Here is a 20953-nt window from a genome sequence, read left to right as displayed (position 1 = left end):
TTGACCGTTTTTTCTAGCGACGTTTTAGGCATGTCAAATTTTGGCGCCGTTACCGGGGAAAGTATCGGTTTTGATAGTGTTTTAAATTGTGTTGTTAGAATAGTTGTGTCAAGTCACTTGCATTAGTGTTTCTAGTAGCTAAGTTGTGTTTGGTAAATTTGCTTGTGAGAGCTTTTTGATCATTTGATTCTTATGTAGATCCTTTTCTGGTTCATACTAGGATCTCAAGTGAAACATTGCTTCCCTACGACTCGGAAATTCAAAGGACTCTCGCTTGGCTAGGAAGAGTTATAAGAAGAGAACCTCCGGTTATTCAACAAATCAATTCTGTAACCCAAAAAGACCAAGAGGAAGATAACCATTCTTCATCTTCCAGCAACACCGTTTTTGTTGTGGAAAACGATATACAACCCATAAACATCATCATGGGAGACGCGGAGGACTGTGAACGTCCAAGGACAAGGACTATCAAGGAGCTCACCCCTCTAGACCTTACACAAGTTCCTTTGTGTATCTCTTCTCCGGCTCTAGTGGAGAATGCTACCTTTAAGCATAAATCTGGGCTTCATCCATCAATTTCCACAATTCTATGGGACAAGTACAGAGAATCCCAACAAGCACTTGAACAAGTTCCATGTGGTGTGTTCTAGCATGAAACCCAATGGAGTCACCGATGAGAGCTTTTCCTTTGTCACTAAAGGATGCGGCGAATGATTGGTTCTATTATCTTCCCACCGGAAGCATTACCACATGGAACCATATGAAGAAAGCCTTCTTGGAGAAATACTTTCCCTATAGTCTCTCCTCTCAACTCAAGAAAGAGATAATCAATATGGAGCAAATGTATGGGGAAAACTTATATGAGTATTGGGAGAGATTCAAGCAACTTCTTGCTAGTTGCCCATACCATGGTTATACCGATCATGACTTGCTCTTAAACTTTTGTGGTGGACTTCTGGAAGATGATGCTCGAATGATTAAGGCCACCACCCAAGGTGGAATTGAGTACATGTCGGTACAAGAAGCAAATGATTTGATTGAATGGTTAGTGGGAAGCTCTAGGAATTTTGGAAGGAGAATCAAGAAGGCAAGTGTAGCATCTTCTTCAAAGCAAAACTCCACCCATATGGAAGACAAAGTTGATTTTCTTACCAACTTGGTTAAGGAACTTGAAAAAGGAGGTGGGAGTATATCTCATGTGAAATTTTGTGGCCTCTGTAATGATCCAACTGATCCCACCGATGGGTGTCCATATTTGCAAACGGAAGCAGGAAATGAAGTGGTGAAGGCTCTTGGGTTTAGGAAATTTGACCCCTATTCCAATGCTTACAGCGAGGGGTGGAAAGCTCATGCTAATCTTGGGTGGGGTGGAAACCAAAACCAAAATAAAAAAGGACTATCAAAATCTTCATTTCAAAAGCCAAATCAAAATCAAAACCAATCACAAAATTTCTTGGAAGACATGATGACAACACTTGCCGCAAATCAAGTGGCTTTGCAAGCCAATACCAAAGAGTTTCAAACCGCCGTTCTTCAACAATATCGGCTCACCGAATCTAGGATTGGTAACCTTGAGACCCAAGAGAGTCAAATTCTCAACACACTTACTTAACAACCTAGTCAAGGAGGGAGTCTCCCTTCTCATACCTTTCCTCCACCCACCAAGGAACAAGCACAAGCCATCTTCTTGAGGAATGGTAGGGAGTTGTTAGAGGCACCCAAGGCTCCTAAGAAATCAAAGCCACTTCCGGCTGTCCATGAAGTGGAAGATGTAATAGAGGATAAAATTGAACTGGTGGTGGATCATGAGAGAGCAACTACACCCAAGAAATTGAGGATTGATGAACCACTTCAGGAATACGAGCCACAAGCTCCCTTTCCAAGTGCTTTGAATGACACAACGGTCATGGATAAGGAGACCTCAACCCTTTACGATATCTTTCATAAAGTGGAGGTAAACATCCCACTACTTGACCTTTTTAGTAGTGTGCCAAAAAATCCTAAGTTTCTGAAAGAATTGTGTACTACTAAGAGGATCAACAAAGCTAAGAGTATGAACAATGTGAGGGCTAGTGAACATGTCTCGGCGATGTTTCAAAAGCGTTTACCACAAAAGTGTTGTGATCTGGGCATGTTCACCATCCCTTGCAAGATTGGTGAATTGGAGTACCAAAGAGCCATGCTTGATTTGGGTGCTTCTATCAATGTTTTGCCTCACTATCTTTATGAGTGTCTTAAGTTAAGGCCTTTAAAACCGACTCATGTTGTTATTTCCTTAGCCGATAGATCCAACATATACCCCAAAGGCATCATTGAGGATGTATTGGTCAAGGTGCGGGACATGATTTTCCCCATCGATTTCTATGTGATTGAGATGGAACCCGAAAAAGGCTCCACTTTCAAGTAGTCAAGAATACTATCTCATTCAATTCTTAAAGAAGCACAAAGAGTCTATTCGATGGACAATGGCCGACATCAAGGGAATAAGCCCAACATTGTGTATGCATAGGATTCTTTTAGAAGAAGAAACCAAACCAGTTCGCCAACTGCAAAGGCGTTTTAACCCTCCTATGATGGAGGTTGTCAAGAAAGAGGTAGTTAAACTTCTACATGTAGGTATGATCTACCCTATCTCGGATAGTAAGGGGTTAGTCCAACCCAAGTTCTTCCAAAGAAGTCCGGGCTAACGGTAATCGAAAACCAAGATGGTGTCTTAGTTCCCAACCGAATTCAAAATGGGTGGCGAGTTTGCATCGATTACCGTAGGCTAAATACGGTCACTCGGAAGGACAATTCCCGCTTCCTTTCATGGATCAAATACTGGAAAGGCTAGCGGGAAAGTATTATTATTGTTTTTGGATGGTTACTCGGGCTATTTTCAAATTCCTATACCGCCCGAGGACCAAACAAAAACAAATTTCACATGCCCCTTTAGGACGTTTGCGTACCGAAAAATGCCTTTTGGTCTTTATAATGCGCCCGGAACATTTTAAAGGTGCTTGGTAAGCATCTTTTTGGTACATGTAGAGGATTTTATTGAAGTATTCATGGATGATTTCACCGTGCATGGTGAATCATTTCAGGATTGTTTGAGTCACCTAACTTGGGTTCTCCAATGTTGCATTGAAACCAACCTTGTACTTAACTATGAGAAGTGTCATTTCATGGTTGAGGAAGGAATAGTGTTGGGACATGTTGTGTCCTATAGAGGAATTAAGGTTGATATGGCTAAGGTCGATACCATTCGCACATTGTCTTATCCTACTAATGTGCGTAAAGTGAGATCTTTCTTAGGTCATGCCGGCTTCTACCGGCGTTTCATCAAGGACTTTTCCAAGATTGCCACCCCTTTCTGCAAGCTTCTTCAAAAGGAAAGTGAGTTTGTCATAAGTGAAGAATGCAAGAAGGCCTTTGATACGCTCGAGGAGAAGTTGATCATGGCTCTAATCATTCAAGCACCTAATTGGAATGAGCCATTTGAAATAATGGCGGATGCAAGCAACTATGCCCTTGGTGCGGTTTTAGGCCAAAGGGTAGGAAAGTTACCTCATGTCATCCAATGTGCTTCTACTACGATGAATGAAGCTCAAAGGAATTATACTACCACTGAAAAGGAGTTTCTTGCAGTAGTATTTGCACTAGAGAAGTTCCGATCTTACATCCTTGGATCCAAAACCATCATTTTCACTTATCATATGGCCTTGAGGTACCTTCCCTCCAAGAAAGACTCTAAGCCTCCTTTGATGCGGTGGGTATTGCTGATGAGCGTTGTCGTCACACGCTCTCAAATACATTTATACCCAACTACTAGCATTGCAAGCAAGTCGGGGTCGAACCCAAAGGACGGGGGGTACTCAAATTGTTCAATCTAATTATAGTTGCACTAAGGGTTGTCACAATTGGTTGGGTTGAGATGGTTATTTAAACTACTAGGCGAGTGAAACAAAGTAAGTAAATGAGAATGTAAACAATTGATAAAAGGTACTAGGGTGTCATGGGTTTATAGGGGAATCATGGTGAAAATCATATAAACATGTTTACAAAGATGCAAGCAATTATTGTTGTAGTGGAATCGAGTTAGTTTATGTCTTACAATTCATAGGAAGATTTGGGTCCCGGAGCCGAGTCGGTCAAGACTGTACATTACCTACTAGTCGAATTACTTTCTTCCCATTCATTTCTATGCATGGTCTAACAAGACTCGAGTTAGTTTATATCTTACAAGTCTTGTTGAATAGATAAGAGATGTATAAATGCAAGGTTTCATAGTCAAGCATTTTATCAAACATAACATGTGCATAGGTTGACACTTCAACAAGCAAGCAATCTTATGATAACATATTAGATTAATTATGGATCTACCCCCATGTTATAGTTCCCCTAATCCCCCATTAACCCTAGCTAGAAGACTGCTCACTCATGGTTATGGTAGACATGCTAATAAGGGTGTCAATCATATTAACAAAGTTAAGCATGGTGAATTAGTAAAGTAATAATTAATTAAGCAAAAGGTAAAAGAGATTATACAAACTTAAGGATAATCTAAATATAAAGCAAAGAATAATAGAAAAGAACTTGATTGATTGATGAAGAGTTATCAATTCTCCAATAATAACCCAATAATCTTCAATTACCCAATAATAAATCTTGAACAATAATTAAGGAAAGATTCATGTGTAATTTGTAGAAAGATTAAGTGCTAATCTATTCTAATCTACTCCTAATGAGAGCTTAATATAAACTAAGGAAGCTTAATCTCTTGATTATTGCAAATGGAGTATATATAGTGGTACATCATTAGGTTAAGAAGGGGTAGATTAGGAAATAATATGCTTAAGTATCGAATAGAGCCTTGCAAGTCCTAAGAGGAGCCCTACGACTCCCCATTGTGAAGAAAATCTCCCTGCAAAACAATCCGCTCGATCTGGACAAAAACCGAGCGTCCTAATCTTCAACCCGAGCGGTGAGAGTGACTCGAGCATGTTGAAGGATAACCCGAGCGGGTTGATCATGACCCGAGCTGGTTGAGATGCAGAATCCTTTTTCTTGCTTTTATGCCTATGATGCGTTCATATACTCTTTATTCCTATCATCCTTGGTCATCATTCTTGCCTCCTATTTATATTAGTTAATCCAAGATCGTCAACAAGCTTTCTAATATGCGCGAGAGACGGGAATTCCGCCTCATTATCTCATTTCCTATAAGACATATAAAATGCTCTAGGAAAGCAAATAGGAAGCAAATTACGAATAAAATAGCTATGAAATGCTATATTAGTATGCAAAATGAGGCTTAGTTAGGGGACTAAATGTGCGTAATTATGACTCACATCAAATATCCCCAAACCAAACCTTTACTCGTCCCGAGTAAAGAGGTAACTAGAAAGTAGACCTTTATTTAATACTATAATAATAATATAACCGATGTGAGACAATTAGTGGGTCTCACTCCGCCCCTTCAACTCACAACAAGATATCCATGAGGTATAATGCCTTCTTGCAAGGCAAGGTAGGGCTTGCCAAAATGGCGATACATCCAAGCATTAGGCACACATAACAAGTAATGGATGCATCTACAAAAGAATAGCCACTTTCCCCATCTAAGTGGCGGAAATCATCTAAAAGGGAAGCAATTTAAGGGTACACACTCCATTGTAAATATTATTTCTCCAAGTTACTATGTCTAAAAGGATACCAACAAATCACCTCCAAGTTGTGTCAAACTAGGCTACTTTCGTTCACAATCGCTAAATGCTTTTGTCAAGAGTAGGGTCCTTATGGCGTTAAAAACACTATAGGATCGCGAAATTCCCCCTCTTGCCTAGACAAAAGGAAGGGTCATCCCCTCTCCACCGTGCAACAAAATAGGATCAATGGATGAAAAGGATCAAGATGTTTTGAGTTTCACATTTTTAGTTTGCTTTTTGATTTGTTTTTCCCACCAATTTCTTGTGGCTTTTGACATTTGAGAACATTTCTTGCCATTTTTTATGTTCGGTATTTTTGATACTTTGGCAATTCTTTTCAATATTGCATTTTTGAACATTTTTCAAAGTAACCCCATTTATAGCAAGGGTACTTCTATTAAAGCATAGGACTCTATCTTTGCTCCTCTTTTTATTTGATGCAATTTGCAAACGTTTGATTTTGATTTGGTACTTGAACACAATTTGATGTTTTTGTGCTCATTCCCTTTTTGTTGACAAAATATGATGATAGAAGTGTAAGAACGGTTTCATGGCTTCAAAGGTCACTTTAGAATAAACGGTAGCCAAGGAGTTATCTCACCATAAGGTACTCTCGACTAGGCCTTAGTCCATGGGTCAAAAGAAACTAGTATGACATATCCTAGGGTGTTTTGTGGTTATTCTAGCAAACAAAGTCTCAAGGAGAAAATTTATTTACAAGGGCCTTATATACACTTGTCAAGCTTCCCATATAGGCATTTTCACAAAAAAAATTTAACCATGCAAAGTACATGCCATGTTGCAACTAACATATATACAAGTCTAATGCATATGCTTCTATCAACTACTATGCCATTTAAACTAAATGAAAACTCTTAGCGACACATTGGTTCATACCGCATCAATCAAAATAGAGTCACATTGTCATTAACATATAAAAAGGAGGAAGGAGATTTGGAAAGATCATACCATGCGGTCTTCTATTTCCATCATGCCTCAGGTGTGGCGTAGTCGACCCAATGTGGTAAGAGTGATAAACAAACAAACAAATTTATACAATATATACAATTCTACACTACAAAGGAAAGAACATGTTTTTGATTTTTTAAAAATTTTCAAATTTTTATGAATTTTGTTTTTATGAAATTAAAGAACATATTTTTGAGTTTTTTGAAATTTTGAAATTTTTATTTATTTTTGAATATAAATTCTCATCCCCCACTTTATTTTGGACATTGTCCTCAATGTACATGTAAGAGTAGGAATGAAAAAGAAATAAATGTTTTTGGATTTTTAAAGTTTTATGGAAATTGAAGTACAAATGCAATGCAATGATATCAATGAATGAATGCTCTAACTAAATGCAATTCTATATGCGATATTTAACAAATGAATGCAATCTAAACTACACTAGATAATGCATGGTCTCTATTAAGCTATGGTCACCTATGATTAAACCTCCCCAAACCGATTTAAGTACTATTTTTAGTGTAGGAGAAATGAGGTTGGGTCATTCGTGACTACGCATGAATTTAAGTCTATATGCAACTAACTACAAGAATCATGTGAGATATATTACAATGCAAACTAATCTAATCATGTGAGATATATTACAATGCAACTATACATGAGAGATAGGGAAAGAAAGGGTTCTGACAATCACGATCTCCATCAAAGCCTCCATCATCGAGGCCATCATCATCTTCAATCTCTTCTTGTTCTTATTCTCCTCTTTGATCCTTTTCATTCATGCCTTGGTTTGGGAACACAAGATGGGGTTGCTCCCAAGAAGGCCTAGTACCGTTAGGATCAATAAATCCTTGTTGAGCCATTTGTTAGTATTGAGGGTAAAGGGCCAAATAGTTGTCTTCTTGCCCTTGGTGGATCCTAAAATCCATGTTGATTATCATACCCATCAAAATATCCATGGCCTATGGTGAGGTGCCGGAAGGAGGAGGAGGAGGAGTGTAGGGTCGGTAGACATGGGGATAGGGTGGTATCTCCGCATAAGAGGGCCGAACACCATGAAGGAATGGCGGGATGCCAAGGTTTGGACCTTGGGATGGTGGTGGTGCATAAGAAGGAGTAGGAGGCGCCTCTTCATGTCTCCTAGGTGGTGGAGCCACAATCCTCTCAATGGGGAGGAGGTAGCTCGGCATAGGTGCAAGGTAGCTCGACTTAGGCTTGGTAGGAGGAAGGTCCCAACAAGGAAGGGTGAATGTAGTGCTTCCCTTGGTGTACCAATCAATAATTCCCGAATCACTATACTTGCACCATTTGTGATGCCTAAATATAGCCTTCTCATCAATCAACGTATCCCCGGGTAGAGCTATATGCCTCTCAGCATCATTAAACCCCGGACACAATACATTGGCCATCCTAGTCACAAGTGAACCCATCACAATTCCCTTGGACTAGGTGTTACCCCTTGCTAGAGCTCGGAATCAAACAATTAACACAAGTGCGGTATTAAAGTGGTATTTTGGCAAACCTTGGACATTCAAATATGACTCAAGAAAAGTTATGTCAAGTTGACTAACACACCCCGTTTCACTCCGACCATTGATAGTTCCCGCAATAAATTGATGCCACACTCTAATAACCGGATGATGATGAGTGTGGAAAGCATGACACCTCCTAAAACCATGTAATTCCAACCCGGTAATCGCTCTCCACAAGTGTGACTCCGTGAACCCTATGGGTTTCTCAAGGTCGGTCTCGGATATCTCAAGTCCAAAAATTTCACCAAAAGTACCTAAATCCATCCGGTGGGTTTCATTACACAACCTAAATTCCAAGCCTGCCCCATATCTTTTTCCTTCAAAAACTTTGAGACTACACAGGAGTTTCAATGTGAGGCTAAGATATGTCACCTCATGCATATAAAACATCATCTCAAGACCCATTCCTCTAAAGAAGGACTCGGTTTGACTCTCAATACCATGTTTGTCCAAAAAATTATGACAAATGAAACGAGCTCAAATTCCATACCTAGTAGTTTCACAAATCGTCTCCTATGCTCATGTTTGACGAATACTACTTCCGGGAAGTCCCCTAGTTGCTCTATTTCCAGTACTAGTTACTCTTCTTGCATTTGGAACTCCGGTCGTGCATTAGGACCACTTCCATTTCTGCTCTTTGTTCCTTTAGAAGTAGTAATCTTACCCTTGCCCCCAAAAACGCATTGTTGTTGTCTTAAAATTCACCAAGAATCACTACTCAAGAATGCTTCAAATCTTGACAAATAATAGCCAATCAACCTTGAAAATACCTTATTAGAACGCTAGAAGCAATGAAGTGAAGCTAGAAGGCAAAAATCAAACCCGAAACCCAATTGAAGCTCACAGATTTTTGGAGCCTCAATTTTTAAAATGATGAAAATGGGTGATTTTGAGTATATAGAAGGTTGAAAAGTTAGTTTTTATTGTGTAGAAGTGGATTAGAATGATTATTAGAGTAATGTAAAGGTGATTTGGTTGGATTTGGTTGACGTTTAAGTGATGTTTTGTGAGTTGAGGTTGAGCTTGAATGTGGAAGATGAAGATGATAGGTGAGATGGGAGTGTAAAGTAATGTGACAGACTGAAATGAGAGCATACACGGGTTAACAGCTCAACTCAGGCGGGCAGGCAAGAATCCGCTTGATTTCTAAAAAATTTCTGCAATTTACAGCTGAACCCGCTCGGGTTGGGACCTAACACGTTTGGGTTATTTTGGACCCGCGCGGGTTGAAGGCTGGGACTCCCGTTTTCTCCAAAAATCGGCCAGATTCTCAGGCAGTGAATTTTCTTTCTTTTCTTGGTCTTTTAATACGCACTGGTTGAGGTCGGACCCCACGGATTTCAAGCAAATTTTGTCCCAACATCTTTTTAATGATAAAAAAGATGTGCACAAGCCCAAAATCTCCATTTTCTTCATTTCTTCACATTTTCCTTCTTCTCATTTTCATTAATTCCCTTCGAAAATCTCAATTAAAATATGAGATCCCTCCCTTTCATCTCTCATGCAATTTATTAAATGAATGCAAATCTACACTAAATGTATATATAGAAGTTAATGGTTATTGAGGAACTCCATCAAACCAAAGGTTATCAATAAATAATTTCATAGAAAATTATCACTAGCACTCAAAGTACGTAGAAGTCGGTCAAATTCTTGGGAGTGGGACATGAATAGGCATGGATAGCAACACAAGATTATGCAATTGAAAAATGCCCAAGAAATAGACCGAACAATCATTCTAAGAACACTATGACAAAAATCATAAGAGATGTGATGGATGGAAGGAACATGAAACGAGTAATTTAACACTTCACTCAACTCGTCCTCCAAATAATCAAAATCACCACATTCAAGGCAAGTGCTCTCATTATCATCTAAGGTGATTTCAATAGTGTCTATTTGGGGTTCCCAAATGTCCTAATATTCCTCATCCCAACAAGTACCATTATCAAAGGGGTTGTCGTAACAAGGCTCACCAAGCTCAACACAAGTATCTCCCTCTAACATGCCATCCTCAAAGGGTGAGTTTTCACTCAATCTCACATCCATCTCACTCTCACTTTTCCCATAATCATCAAATTACATGGAAGTTGGGTTCATTGTTACACAAGAAGAGTAGGATGACGGCATCCAAACGTTGGTTTCACAATCAATAATGTACTCCTCCTCATCGTCACTCTCTTCATCTATCACACCATCTTCCCAAGGAGGGGCAAATTTGTGAACATAGTGAGTCGGCTCCAGGTTATAGGAAGGTGTCTCATTCTCACAAATCACGTTTTCATCATAGTTTTCCTTAATGAATTCTTGAAATGTGGTCTTTATCGCTTCCATACCTTCCTTTGCACTTTCAAAGATGTCATGTATAGTTTGCTTAAGACATTCGGTGGCCATGAACTCAACAAATTCCCAAAATTACTAAAAACTCATCTCACAAATCCTACTACCACTAAAGTGAAATGCTAAGTTACGGGTTTCAAGGTTCATGCCATTATAAACAACACCACATGCTTCATAATTTGAAAGAGTAAAACCATGATGCCAAGCATGAGTCATATAATCTTCAAATCTTGCAATATATTTATCAAATGACTCATTTTCAAATTGCCAAAAAGTGATAGTAGACATGTTGAACAAATGAAATAAAGCAAGTACAAGAATTAAAATTCTCAAGGAACAAAGATCCCTCCAGAAGAAGCACAACTAAAACTAGACAAAAGAACGATTCAAATACACAACACCGTCCCCGGCAACGGCGCCATTTTGATGAGCGATGTCGTCACACGCTCTCAAACACATTTATACCCAACTACTAGCATAACAAGCAAGTTGGGGTATCACCCAAAGGACGTGGGGTACTCAAATTATTCATTCTAACTATAGTTGCACTAATGGTTGTCACAATTGGTTAGGCTGAGATGGTTATCTAAACTACTAGGCGAGTGAAACAAAGTAAGTAAATAAGAATGTAAACAATTGATAAAAGGTACTAGGGTGTCATGGGTTTATAGGGGAATCATGGTGAAAATCATCCAAACGTGTTTATATAGATGCAAGCAATTATTGTTGTAGTGGAATCGAGTTAGTTTATGTCTTACAATTCATAGGAAGATTTGGGTCCCGAAGCCGAGTCGGCCAAGACTGTACGACACCTACAAGTCGACTTACTTTCTTCCTATTCACTTCTATATATGGTCTAACAAGACTCGAGCTAGTTTATATCTTACAAGTCTTGTTGAATAAATAAGAGATGTATAAATGCAAGGTTTCATAGTCAAGCATTTTATCAAAGATAACATGTGCATAGGTTGACACTTCAACAAGCAATCAATATTATGATAACATATTAGATTAATTATGGATCTACCCCCATGTTATAGTTCCCCTAATCCCCCATTAACCCTAGCGAGAAGCTTACTCACTCATGGTCATTGTAAACATGTTAATAAGGGTGTCAATCATATTAACAAGGTTAAGCATGGTGAATGAGTAAAGTAATAATTAATTAAGCAAAGGGTAAAAGAGATTATACCAACTTAAGTATGATCCAAATATAAAGCAAAGAATAATAGAAGAGAACTTGATTGATTGATGAAGAGTTGTCAATTCTCCAATAATAACCCAATAATCTGCAATTACCCAATAATAAATCTCGAACAATAATTAAGGAGAGATTAATGTGTAATTTGTGGAAAGATTAAGTGTTAATATATTCTAATATACTCCTAATGAGAGCTTAATCTAAACTAAGGAAGCTTAATCTCTTGATTATTACAAATGGAGTATATATAGTGGTACATCATTAGGTTAAGCAAGGGTAGAATAGGAAATAATATGCTTAGGTATCGAATAGAGCGTTGCAAGTCCTAGGAGGAGCCCCACGACTCCCCATTGCGAAGAAATTATCCCTGCAAAATAATCCGCTCGATCTGGGCAAAAATCGAGCGTCCTGAGCTTCAACCCGAACGGGTTGAGATTGACCCGAGCATGTTGAAGGATAACCCGAGCGGGTTGATCATGACCCGAGCGGGTTGAGCTGCAGAATCCTTTTTCTTGCTTTTATGCCTATGATGCCTTCATATACTCTTTATTCCTATCATCCTTGGTCATCATTCTTGCCTCCTCTTAATACTAGTCCATCCAAGATCGTCAATAAGCTTCCGAATATGCAGGAGAGACGGGAATTCCGCCTCATTATCTCCTTTCCTACAAGACATATAAAATGCACTAGGAAAGCAAATAGGAAGAAAATGACGAATAAAATAGCTATGAAATGCTATATTAGTATGCAAAAGGAGGCTTAGTTAGAGGACTAAATGTGCGTAATTATGACTCACATCAATTGCTCTTGAGTGAATTTGATATTGAAATTAAAGATAAGAAAGGCTCCACCAATATGGTGGCGGATCACCTTAGTCAGATCGTCTTAGAAGACTCCTCATTGGTACCACTTGTTCCAATAAAGGAGACCTTTCTGGATTAAGCCCTTCATGCTTTGATGTCTACCGGACCTTGGTATTCACACATAGTGAATTACTTGGTCTTGAACAAGTTTTCCACGGGTTTTACTCGAAATCAAAAAGATAAAGTCAAGAGTGATTCCATGTACTATGTGTGGGGTGACCCCTAATTGTGGAAATTTTGTGCCGATCAAGTAGTGAGGAGGTGTGTGCAGGATACCGAAATCATGTCAATTCTCCGGTTTTGCCACTAGTATGCTAGTGGGGGCCACTTTAGGGCCAATAAAATGCCTAAGAAAGTGTTGGTGAGTGGATTATTTTGCCCAACGCTTTTTATAGATGCACACTCCTCGGTGAAAGCTTGTGATAGATGCCAACGAATGGGCAAAATTTTAAGGAAAGGGGAAATGCCTCAAAACCCCATGCTCTATTGTGATATATTTGATGTGTGGGGTATTGACTTTATGGGGCAATTTCTCATGTCTAATGGGTATACTTACATTCTCTAGGCGGTGGATTACGTCTCTAAGTGGGTAGAGGCTAATGCCACCAAAACCGATGATGCAAAGGTTTTTAGTGAATTCATCAAGTCTAACATCCTTTCCCGCTTCGGATTTCTTAAGGCTTTGATTAGTCACCCAGGCATGCATTTTTGCAATAAGATTATTGGTGCTTTGATCAAGAAATATGGGGTTTTTCACAAAGTGTCTACGGCTTATCACCCTCAAACCAACGGCCAAGCCGGGGTTTCAAATAGGGAGATTAAAGCTATTCTTGAAAAAACCGTCAATCCCGATAAGAAAGATTGGAGCGGTAGATTGGAAGATGTCGTGTGGGCATATAGGACGGCATACAAAACACCAATTGGTATGTCTCCTTACCGCTTGATCATTGGTAAACCTTGTCACTTGTCCGTAGAAGTTGAATATAAGTCATATTCGGCAATTAAGTCCTTTAAGTTATAAGTTGATGTGGCGGGATTGCATAGAAAGCTCCAACTCCAAGAGCTTGAGGAAATCCACATTGATGCGTATGAGAATGCGAAAAATTTACAAAGCAAGTACTCAAGCTTGACATTATAATATGATCTCTCGGAAGACTTTTGAAGTGGGGCAAAGTGTTTTGCTTTTTCAAAGTCGGTTCTACTATTTTCAGGAAAATTGAGGTCAAGCTGGATGGGACCTTATGAAGTGGTCAAATTGTATGCGTATGGAGCAATTGACATCAAATATCGCAAGATCAGAAGGGTACTCAAGTTGAATGGGCAACGACTCAAGCCCTATTATGAAGGAATTAAAGTGGGTGAAGTGAAAACACTACACCTCGCTAATCTTATTTATGAGGATTAGTTGGAACTCGTGACTTTGTGGAGCCATCGACGTTAAATAAACGGCAACCCTTTGTAAATATTTCTTTTCCTTACATATTTACTTTTCGGATCTCATATTGCATTTTTATTCCGCATTTTCATATTTAAATTCATGGCATTTTAAATTAATTTGCATGCATTTTAATTTTCGTTCATGTCATGTTATTATAGGTTAATGCGTGTTTTAGTGTGTAGGTTACCAACCTAAGGTGAATAAGTGAAGAATGGAAGCATGAGAGCTAAAAAAATTGGCCAAGTATGGAAGAATTGGAGATGTGAAACTACACAATTCAGCACCAAGGGCGCACAGTGCGCCTTTCTCATCCCCAAAAGCGCACAATACGCTTTTTCTCTTAACACCCTGTCAAAATGCAACAAACACGACAACATCCCCAATTCTTCTCTAATTCTTCACATCTTCATATTTCCCGAACTCAAACCCAAACCCTAACCTCCCTACCTTCTTCAAATCTCCATTAAAATCAACCAATTCAAGCACAAAATCATCAAGGAAGCATCAACAGGTTAATTTAACATCAATTTGGGCAATTAAATTGCAGAAAATCGTCACTAGGTCGCACGAAATTTCAACTAGTGTTTCGATTTCATTCATTTTTGTGAAGGATTTTGGTTTGCAATTGGGTTAAGGAACTCATTTGGGCATTATTTCAACAATAGCATCATCAAAACAACAACTACAAGGATCAAAAGAAGGTATAACACCTTATTCTTATTCTTGTCCATTCTAGACTCGAAAATTTTGAAATTTATTAAGTAAATTTCGGAATTTGTTATCAAATTGTTGTTGTTATTTGTTCTTAACCATTTTTAAACCTTGTGGGGGTGAATTCACCATAAAAAATAGCTAGTAAACACTATATTTATGTAGTGCCTACTAGGTGTTTTTTGAAATTGCCCAACCAAAATTCTTGTCAAAATCTTGTGTTTTCTAGAAAAAAATAAAGTTAGTATGGTGAAAACAAAGGGCTCTGAGGCTTCTTCCTCAAGGGGGACTAAGAGAGCCGCTAGCTCTCAACAATCCCAAGAGTACTTAGGTCGGGAGGGGTTTCCGGGCAAGGCTCATACAAACTTTAAAGAACTTGAATCTAAGGCGTCCATTGTGGTCACTAGATTCCTTGATACGAGCACCCTCCGGGACTTGGGTATGTTACCTACGATAAAGCTTTTAATGGAAAAAGTTGGGTTGGAGACTTGTATTGACAAGGACATAGTCACTAGGAGGAGGACAACACTTGAGTTCCTTGCCTCCTTAGAGAAAGTCAAGTTAGGGAGGGAGCAAGTTCCAGGCATCAAATTCCGGGCTTGTAAAACACTTTCACACTATGACTTATGACCGAAGAAGAAAAGCTCTTCACATCACTAAACTCCCCGAGTGCCTTTTGGCTCGTTATCACTGGCGATGCTAGGGATAATAATAGTAAGAAGACCAACATTCCCCATCCCGTCCTTTGAAACACGAGTCTCTACATAAACAAAAATTACCTTGTGCAAACCAAACCCACAAAGATGTCCGTGTTAAGTTTGCAATGTTTGTGGGCAATGACTCCGAAGGGGAGTGGGGTCCCAGATTTGACCGGCTTGTTTTTTGAGGGATGCTTGGACATTAAAATGAATCCCACAGACACCATTTATATTGGTGGGATGATTGAGAAGCTGGTGTGTGAGTTGGAGGTCCCCCTTGAAGTGGGCACTTTGGCACTTGCGGGAGATAAGTTGATGGATGCCAAATACTATGAGAAAATGGGTATGATTGAAATTTTGGAGAAACACCCTCTCCAAGTCATAAGGAGAATGGGTGGAGGCTTTAAAGCTAAGAGATACATGTACCTTCCCCAACCCCATTACTCTCCTTTAGGGTGAGGAAGAGCCTCCGATTTCTACATGCCCCCGGATGATGATTTTGCTTCCTTGTGGATTGACCAAGCTTATCTTGACCCGGAAGCGGGAGTGAGAGAAGGTGAAGGTGGGGTGTAAATCCCACAATTTGTTAGATCATTACCTTATGGTTGAATGCCATTTGGTGGAGCTCCCTTTTATGAACAAATGCCAAATGTCCAACAAGAACAACAACCACCACCTTCTCCATTCTCTTCCCAACAACCGGAGATGCCTTTTGATTTTCACCAATGGCGAATAGGAGTTGATTTTCAATTGACTACCATTCATAAAAATGTAACCCAATTGAGGGAAGAGGCTAATGCAAAGTGGGACATTCATGAGCACCGCTACCAATACTATCAAGAGGACATGGAAGAGCAACGCTTTGTCCAACAGACTAACTACGATATGTTGGTGGCTCTCAACAATCTTCACCTTCAAAAATTTCTCTCAAATATATCAAGGCTATGATCAATCTTGTGTAGATGAGAGTAATGCCACCATCGCACGGTTCGTAACCCGAAGACAAGGAAAAAGAGGTAGAGGGCACCCGGGTAGTGGGGGTGCTTCAAGTTCACATTCTTGAAAAGCTAAATTTGGGTGTTCACCTTCACTTTGAGGACAAAGTGAAAGATAAAGTGTAGGGTGGGCACAATTTGGGAACTTATAATATACTTCATATTCATGTATTGTACTTCGTTACAAAGAAAAAAATTGAAAAAAATTGGAAAAAAATTAAGAAAAAGAAAAAAAAGAGAGAAAAGAAAGGGAAAAGAAAAAAACCCGACTACGATGAAAACCCGAAAGGGAATCCTAGGAAAAAATGGAAAAGTGGTCGTGGTCGGAGTGAAAACCCAAAAGGACACTCCGGGCAAAATGAAAAAATGAGTGCATGCCACAAGAGATAGAGTGAGGAGAAAGGTAAACCGAAAACCCAAAAGGGCGGTTTAGGCAAAATGAGAGATCTAGGGAAAGAAAAATGATGAAATATTGATTTCTTGTCACATATTTTATTACTTCCTACATGGTGTTCATGACATAAGTGGAGGTGACAAAGAAGGTCGGAAGGGTAGGTTAGTAGTGTGCCAAGACTAGGAGGGGGATTTCGAAGCTTAGTTTGTAACTAGTGCTTGGCATACTTGTTTGGAGTTAGATTGTTTTGGCTTGTCTTATGCATTGATAGTTTTGTTGAGGTTTGGACACCATTGTGTTAATTTGTTAATTGTTGGAATTGTGTGAAATGTGGAGGAATTAGAGTTTTGCCTACTTGTTGAGCTTGGAGATGCTATGATAAACATGGTGACCTTGTGTTGAACCATGTGGAGTGATAAGGAGGAGTAATAAGGAGAATGGTGATGACTTGTGAAGGAGATGTGAAGGGTGAATGGGTGGGTTTAGGAACATTCTTAGAAGAGGGAAGGTATAACGAGGGCGCGTGAGTGAATAGCGACACTTTATGGAGAATTTAGGTCACTTATCTTATTGTGGAACATGTTGAGACGGAATAGTGACCATGAGTTAAAATGATGAGGGTCATAAAAGAAGGTTGGGGTGCGAGAGAAGACGGCGTGTCCATGTGAGCTTCCCCATGCTTTCTTGTGAGTCTTTACATTGATTAACTGGGTTGTTGTTAGTTTGCCTGGGACGAGCAAACGCTCAAGTGTGGGGTGTTTGATAAGCTCACATATTTACCATCTATTTAGCTTATTTTGTGCGTAATAAAGCGACATTAGGGAGCTGTTTTGCTTGACTTATGTCTTTATTAACCAATTCCGAGTGTTGAGTTGTTAAGGAGGATTTAGTCATGTTTTAGAGGAAGATCGGGAACGGTTACTTATGATAGCTCACCAAGCTGTGTAGATGGCCCACAGATCAACACGTGTCCTTTATAGCGCATTTTATCCTCACTCATGCCCATCCCGGGAACCTTCCTAGTAGGTCACCCATCCTAAGACTACTCCCAACCAAGCACGCTTAACTGTGGAGTTTTTTTACATGAATGACCATAAAAGAAAGTGCACTTTGTTGATATGAGTAGTACTTTCAATCCCTTTATGCACTAGTCATTTAAGCCTATCACTGGACCTCTTCAATTAACGTGGGGTGTTACAAGGGAAGTCGGGAAGTAAGCTTCAAGAGATAAATGAAGGAACCATCCAAGAGAAAAAGCAAAGGAAAATATTCAAAGCGGAGTTCAGCACGAAGGGCACACCGTGCGCCTTTCCCAAAGCTATAGGGCGCACCAAATGCCTTTTCTGGGGATTATGCGGTCTTATTACGGGCTTCCATCCAACTTAAGCCCATCATTTCCTCTATAACCTAGGAGTATATATAGATGAATACCACTAGGGATTCATCATCTTATGCTTTATTTTGTTAATCAAGTTGTAATTCGAAGATTATCCTTTTAATTGGGTTTTTAGATCTAGAATGGAGAACTAATCCATTCTCTTAATCCAATCCTAAAGGTGTAATCTTTTGGTTGTAAGACACTCAAATCTTTCCCTAATTTTTATTATTATTGTTAGTCCCTTGTGTTTATTGTTTGAATTTTGGAAACCTTGTTTGATTTGATTAATTAAGTGTGATTTCCTTGTTACTTAATTAAATCAATTAGTTCCTTAATTTATTGTTGTTAGAATTGTTAAGTGTTATTTTCTTGAAATTTTATCTTAGCCTCACCTTGTGTTTGAATTAGTGAGTGTGATTTTCTCCTAACTTGATCTAAAAGAAAGGGATTAACTTGTAATTAGGCATTAATTATGTTTCAAAGTGTCTAATTACCCCCTGTTGAATCTCTCATGCTTTATCTTCTTGTTAATTAAACCGATGAATGTGATTTATACTTGGAGGTTAATGAGTTGGGTTGATGATTAAGTGTTTTTTCCTTGTCATTAACCACTATTAAGGAGGTTTAGGGGATTTATCTCCACAATAGGGTAATAATAACTAATTGAGGATTGATTGTGTCAAGGATCATGCATTAGTGGTTCATCCAAGGGATTGGGTTAAGTTTAATTTCTTCTAATATTTGATAATCATCTTCAATTGCTTACTTGCTTGTTACTCTCATTTGAATTACAATTTGTTGCTTGAAAACCAAACCAACTCCCCCCTTTTTAATTACTTGCTAGTTATTAATTTGTCACATTTGTTCTAATTGTTCTTTTGATTACACATTTGCAAACCCCCTTCTCTTCGGTACGATCCCCTTCTTACTACTTTACTAGTGTCATAATTAGTGTTATTTAGTATTAAGTGTGGCTTATAAATTGTTAATTTGACCGTTTTTTATCCCGATATTTTAGGCGTGTCAGGGACGAAGTTCTTGTAAGGGAGAGTAGTCATTGTCTTGGATACTAATACAAAAAAAGTCATGTGCATGTTGTTACTTTTAATCTTGTGACAGAAGTTGGCATGTTTTTAATTTGTTGTTAACGAAAGCCATGGCGATGCGAAGAATGACTACTTATGACATGAATATAAGTTATAAATTTAACCTTAACTATGTAACCTTTAATGTTGTTATCCCTATTCCTGTCTTGCTAGTCCATGTTATTCATATTGTGGGGGTTACTCGGTTGAGTAAGGAAGATACTCGACCGAGTAGGGGTCACTCGGTCGAGTCATGGAGGACACTCGACCGAGTTTGGATGGTCTAGCGGTTATTTTGATAAGGGTCAAACTCGTCGTTAAAGCAACCATATCAATCATATTTATAAACTCAACAAACTACTAGTAAAGGATTAAGTAGAGGTCGGATCCCAAAGGACGGATTAACAAATAGATATCTAAAGCAAGTAGCTATGTCTTTGTGTCAAAATTTGGGTTTGAGTTTTAAGCTAAACTACTACAATGAAAATGTAAACAAATGAAAATAAGGCAAGCAAATAGAGATATAAAAAATTGAATAAAAAAACTAGGGTGTCATGGGTTCATAGGGAAAACATGGTATAATCACAATAATGAGTCATACAAATAATTATACTTGTGTTGGAATCGAGTTGATTTATGACTTACAATTCCTAGGGAGACTTAGGTATCGAAGTCAAGTTAATTTATAGCTTACGACACCGACAACGACTTAGATCTCCTTGTTCAACTATATGCATGGTCTAACAAGCCTTGAGTTGATTTATGTCTTACAAATCTTATTGAAAAGATAAGAGAATCATGGTAGGTTGTCAATCAAGCATTTGAACAAGGATAACATGTGCATAAGTTGAAAACACAATGTACAATCATTCATATGAACTCATAAAGCATAGATCTAATCCATGACTACTCCCCTAATTCCCCACTAACCCTAGCTAAGAGACTACTCACACATCATGTAAATCATGTCATCAATGGTGTCAAACATCTTTCCAAGAATAAACATGATGAATGAGTAAACAATTAACAAGAAATTAAGTAAAAGATTAAGTAAAGGAATTATACCAAGTTAAGATGAACAAAGAAAATGGAAGAATAATAGAATAAAGCCTTGATTAATGATGGAGACTTGTCAATTCTCCAATACAAACCCAAGAATTCTTCAATTACCAAGCTAGATATAAGATAGTTTGAGCAATAATTTAGGAAAGATTAATGTGTAATTAAGCTAATTAGAGTAGTCTAACTAAGGTAAGATAATGGAATCTCCTCTAAGTACATGAGGTATTTATATTAAGTATAAGCATTAGACTAACTAAGGGCTTAAATGATGATTAAGCCCCGTGAGGATATCTTTTGCCTTGCTAGAGCTGAACTAGCTCCCACAAGTTCATCCTCCTCATTGTTCTTCCTGTCAGGTAGCTTGTGGGAGCTGGGATAAGCTCGCCTGAGCTCCTCTTGTTTGGGGTTCATCCTGCTGGTCAGCTCGGAGGAGCTTGACAGCTGCTCGCCCGAGCTCATGCTAGGCTCATGGGGTGTTCAGTGAGATTTTAGTCTTGGTCTCCTCTTTGATGCTTGGTCGTTAGATGCGGTCAATTTAGCTCCGTAATGCACCAATTAGGCAAGCCTAGAGCTCTCCTCTTACAAAGGTACCAAACCACA

General features: G+C 38.8%; 1 protein-coding gene across 1 annotated transcript; it reads left to right on the top strand.

Annotated features, from left to right (window-relative positions):
- The first annotated feature begins 661 nt into the window (after positions 1-661).
- LOC141630520 (uncharacterized) lies at positions 662-2407 on the top strand. Its single transcript, XM_074443325.1, has 2 exons — positions 662-1565; positions 1626-2407. Exons 1-2 carry the CDS (start codon positions 662-664, stop codon positions 2405-2407), a joined length of 1686 nt encoding a protein of 561 aa, XP_074299426.1.
- Positions 2408-20953: the final 18546 nt, after the last annotated feature.

The sequence above is a fragment of the Silene latifolia genome, chromosome Y, assembly GCF_048544455.1.
Source record: "Silene latifolia isolate original U9 population chromosome Y, ASM4854445v1, whole genome shotgun sequence".
NCBI lineage: Eukaryota > Viridiplantae > Streptophyta > Magnoliopsida > Caryophyllales > Caryophyllaceae > Silene > Silene latifolia.
This window is presented reverse-complemented; position numbering and strand designations above follow the sequence as displayed.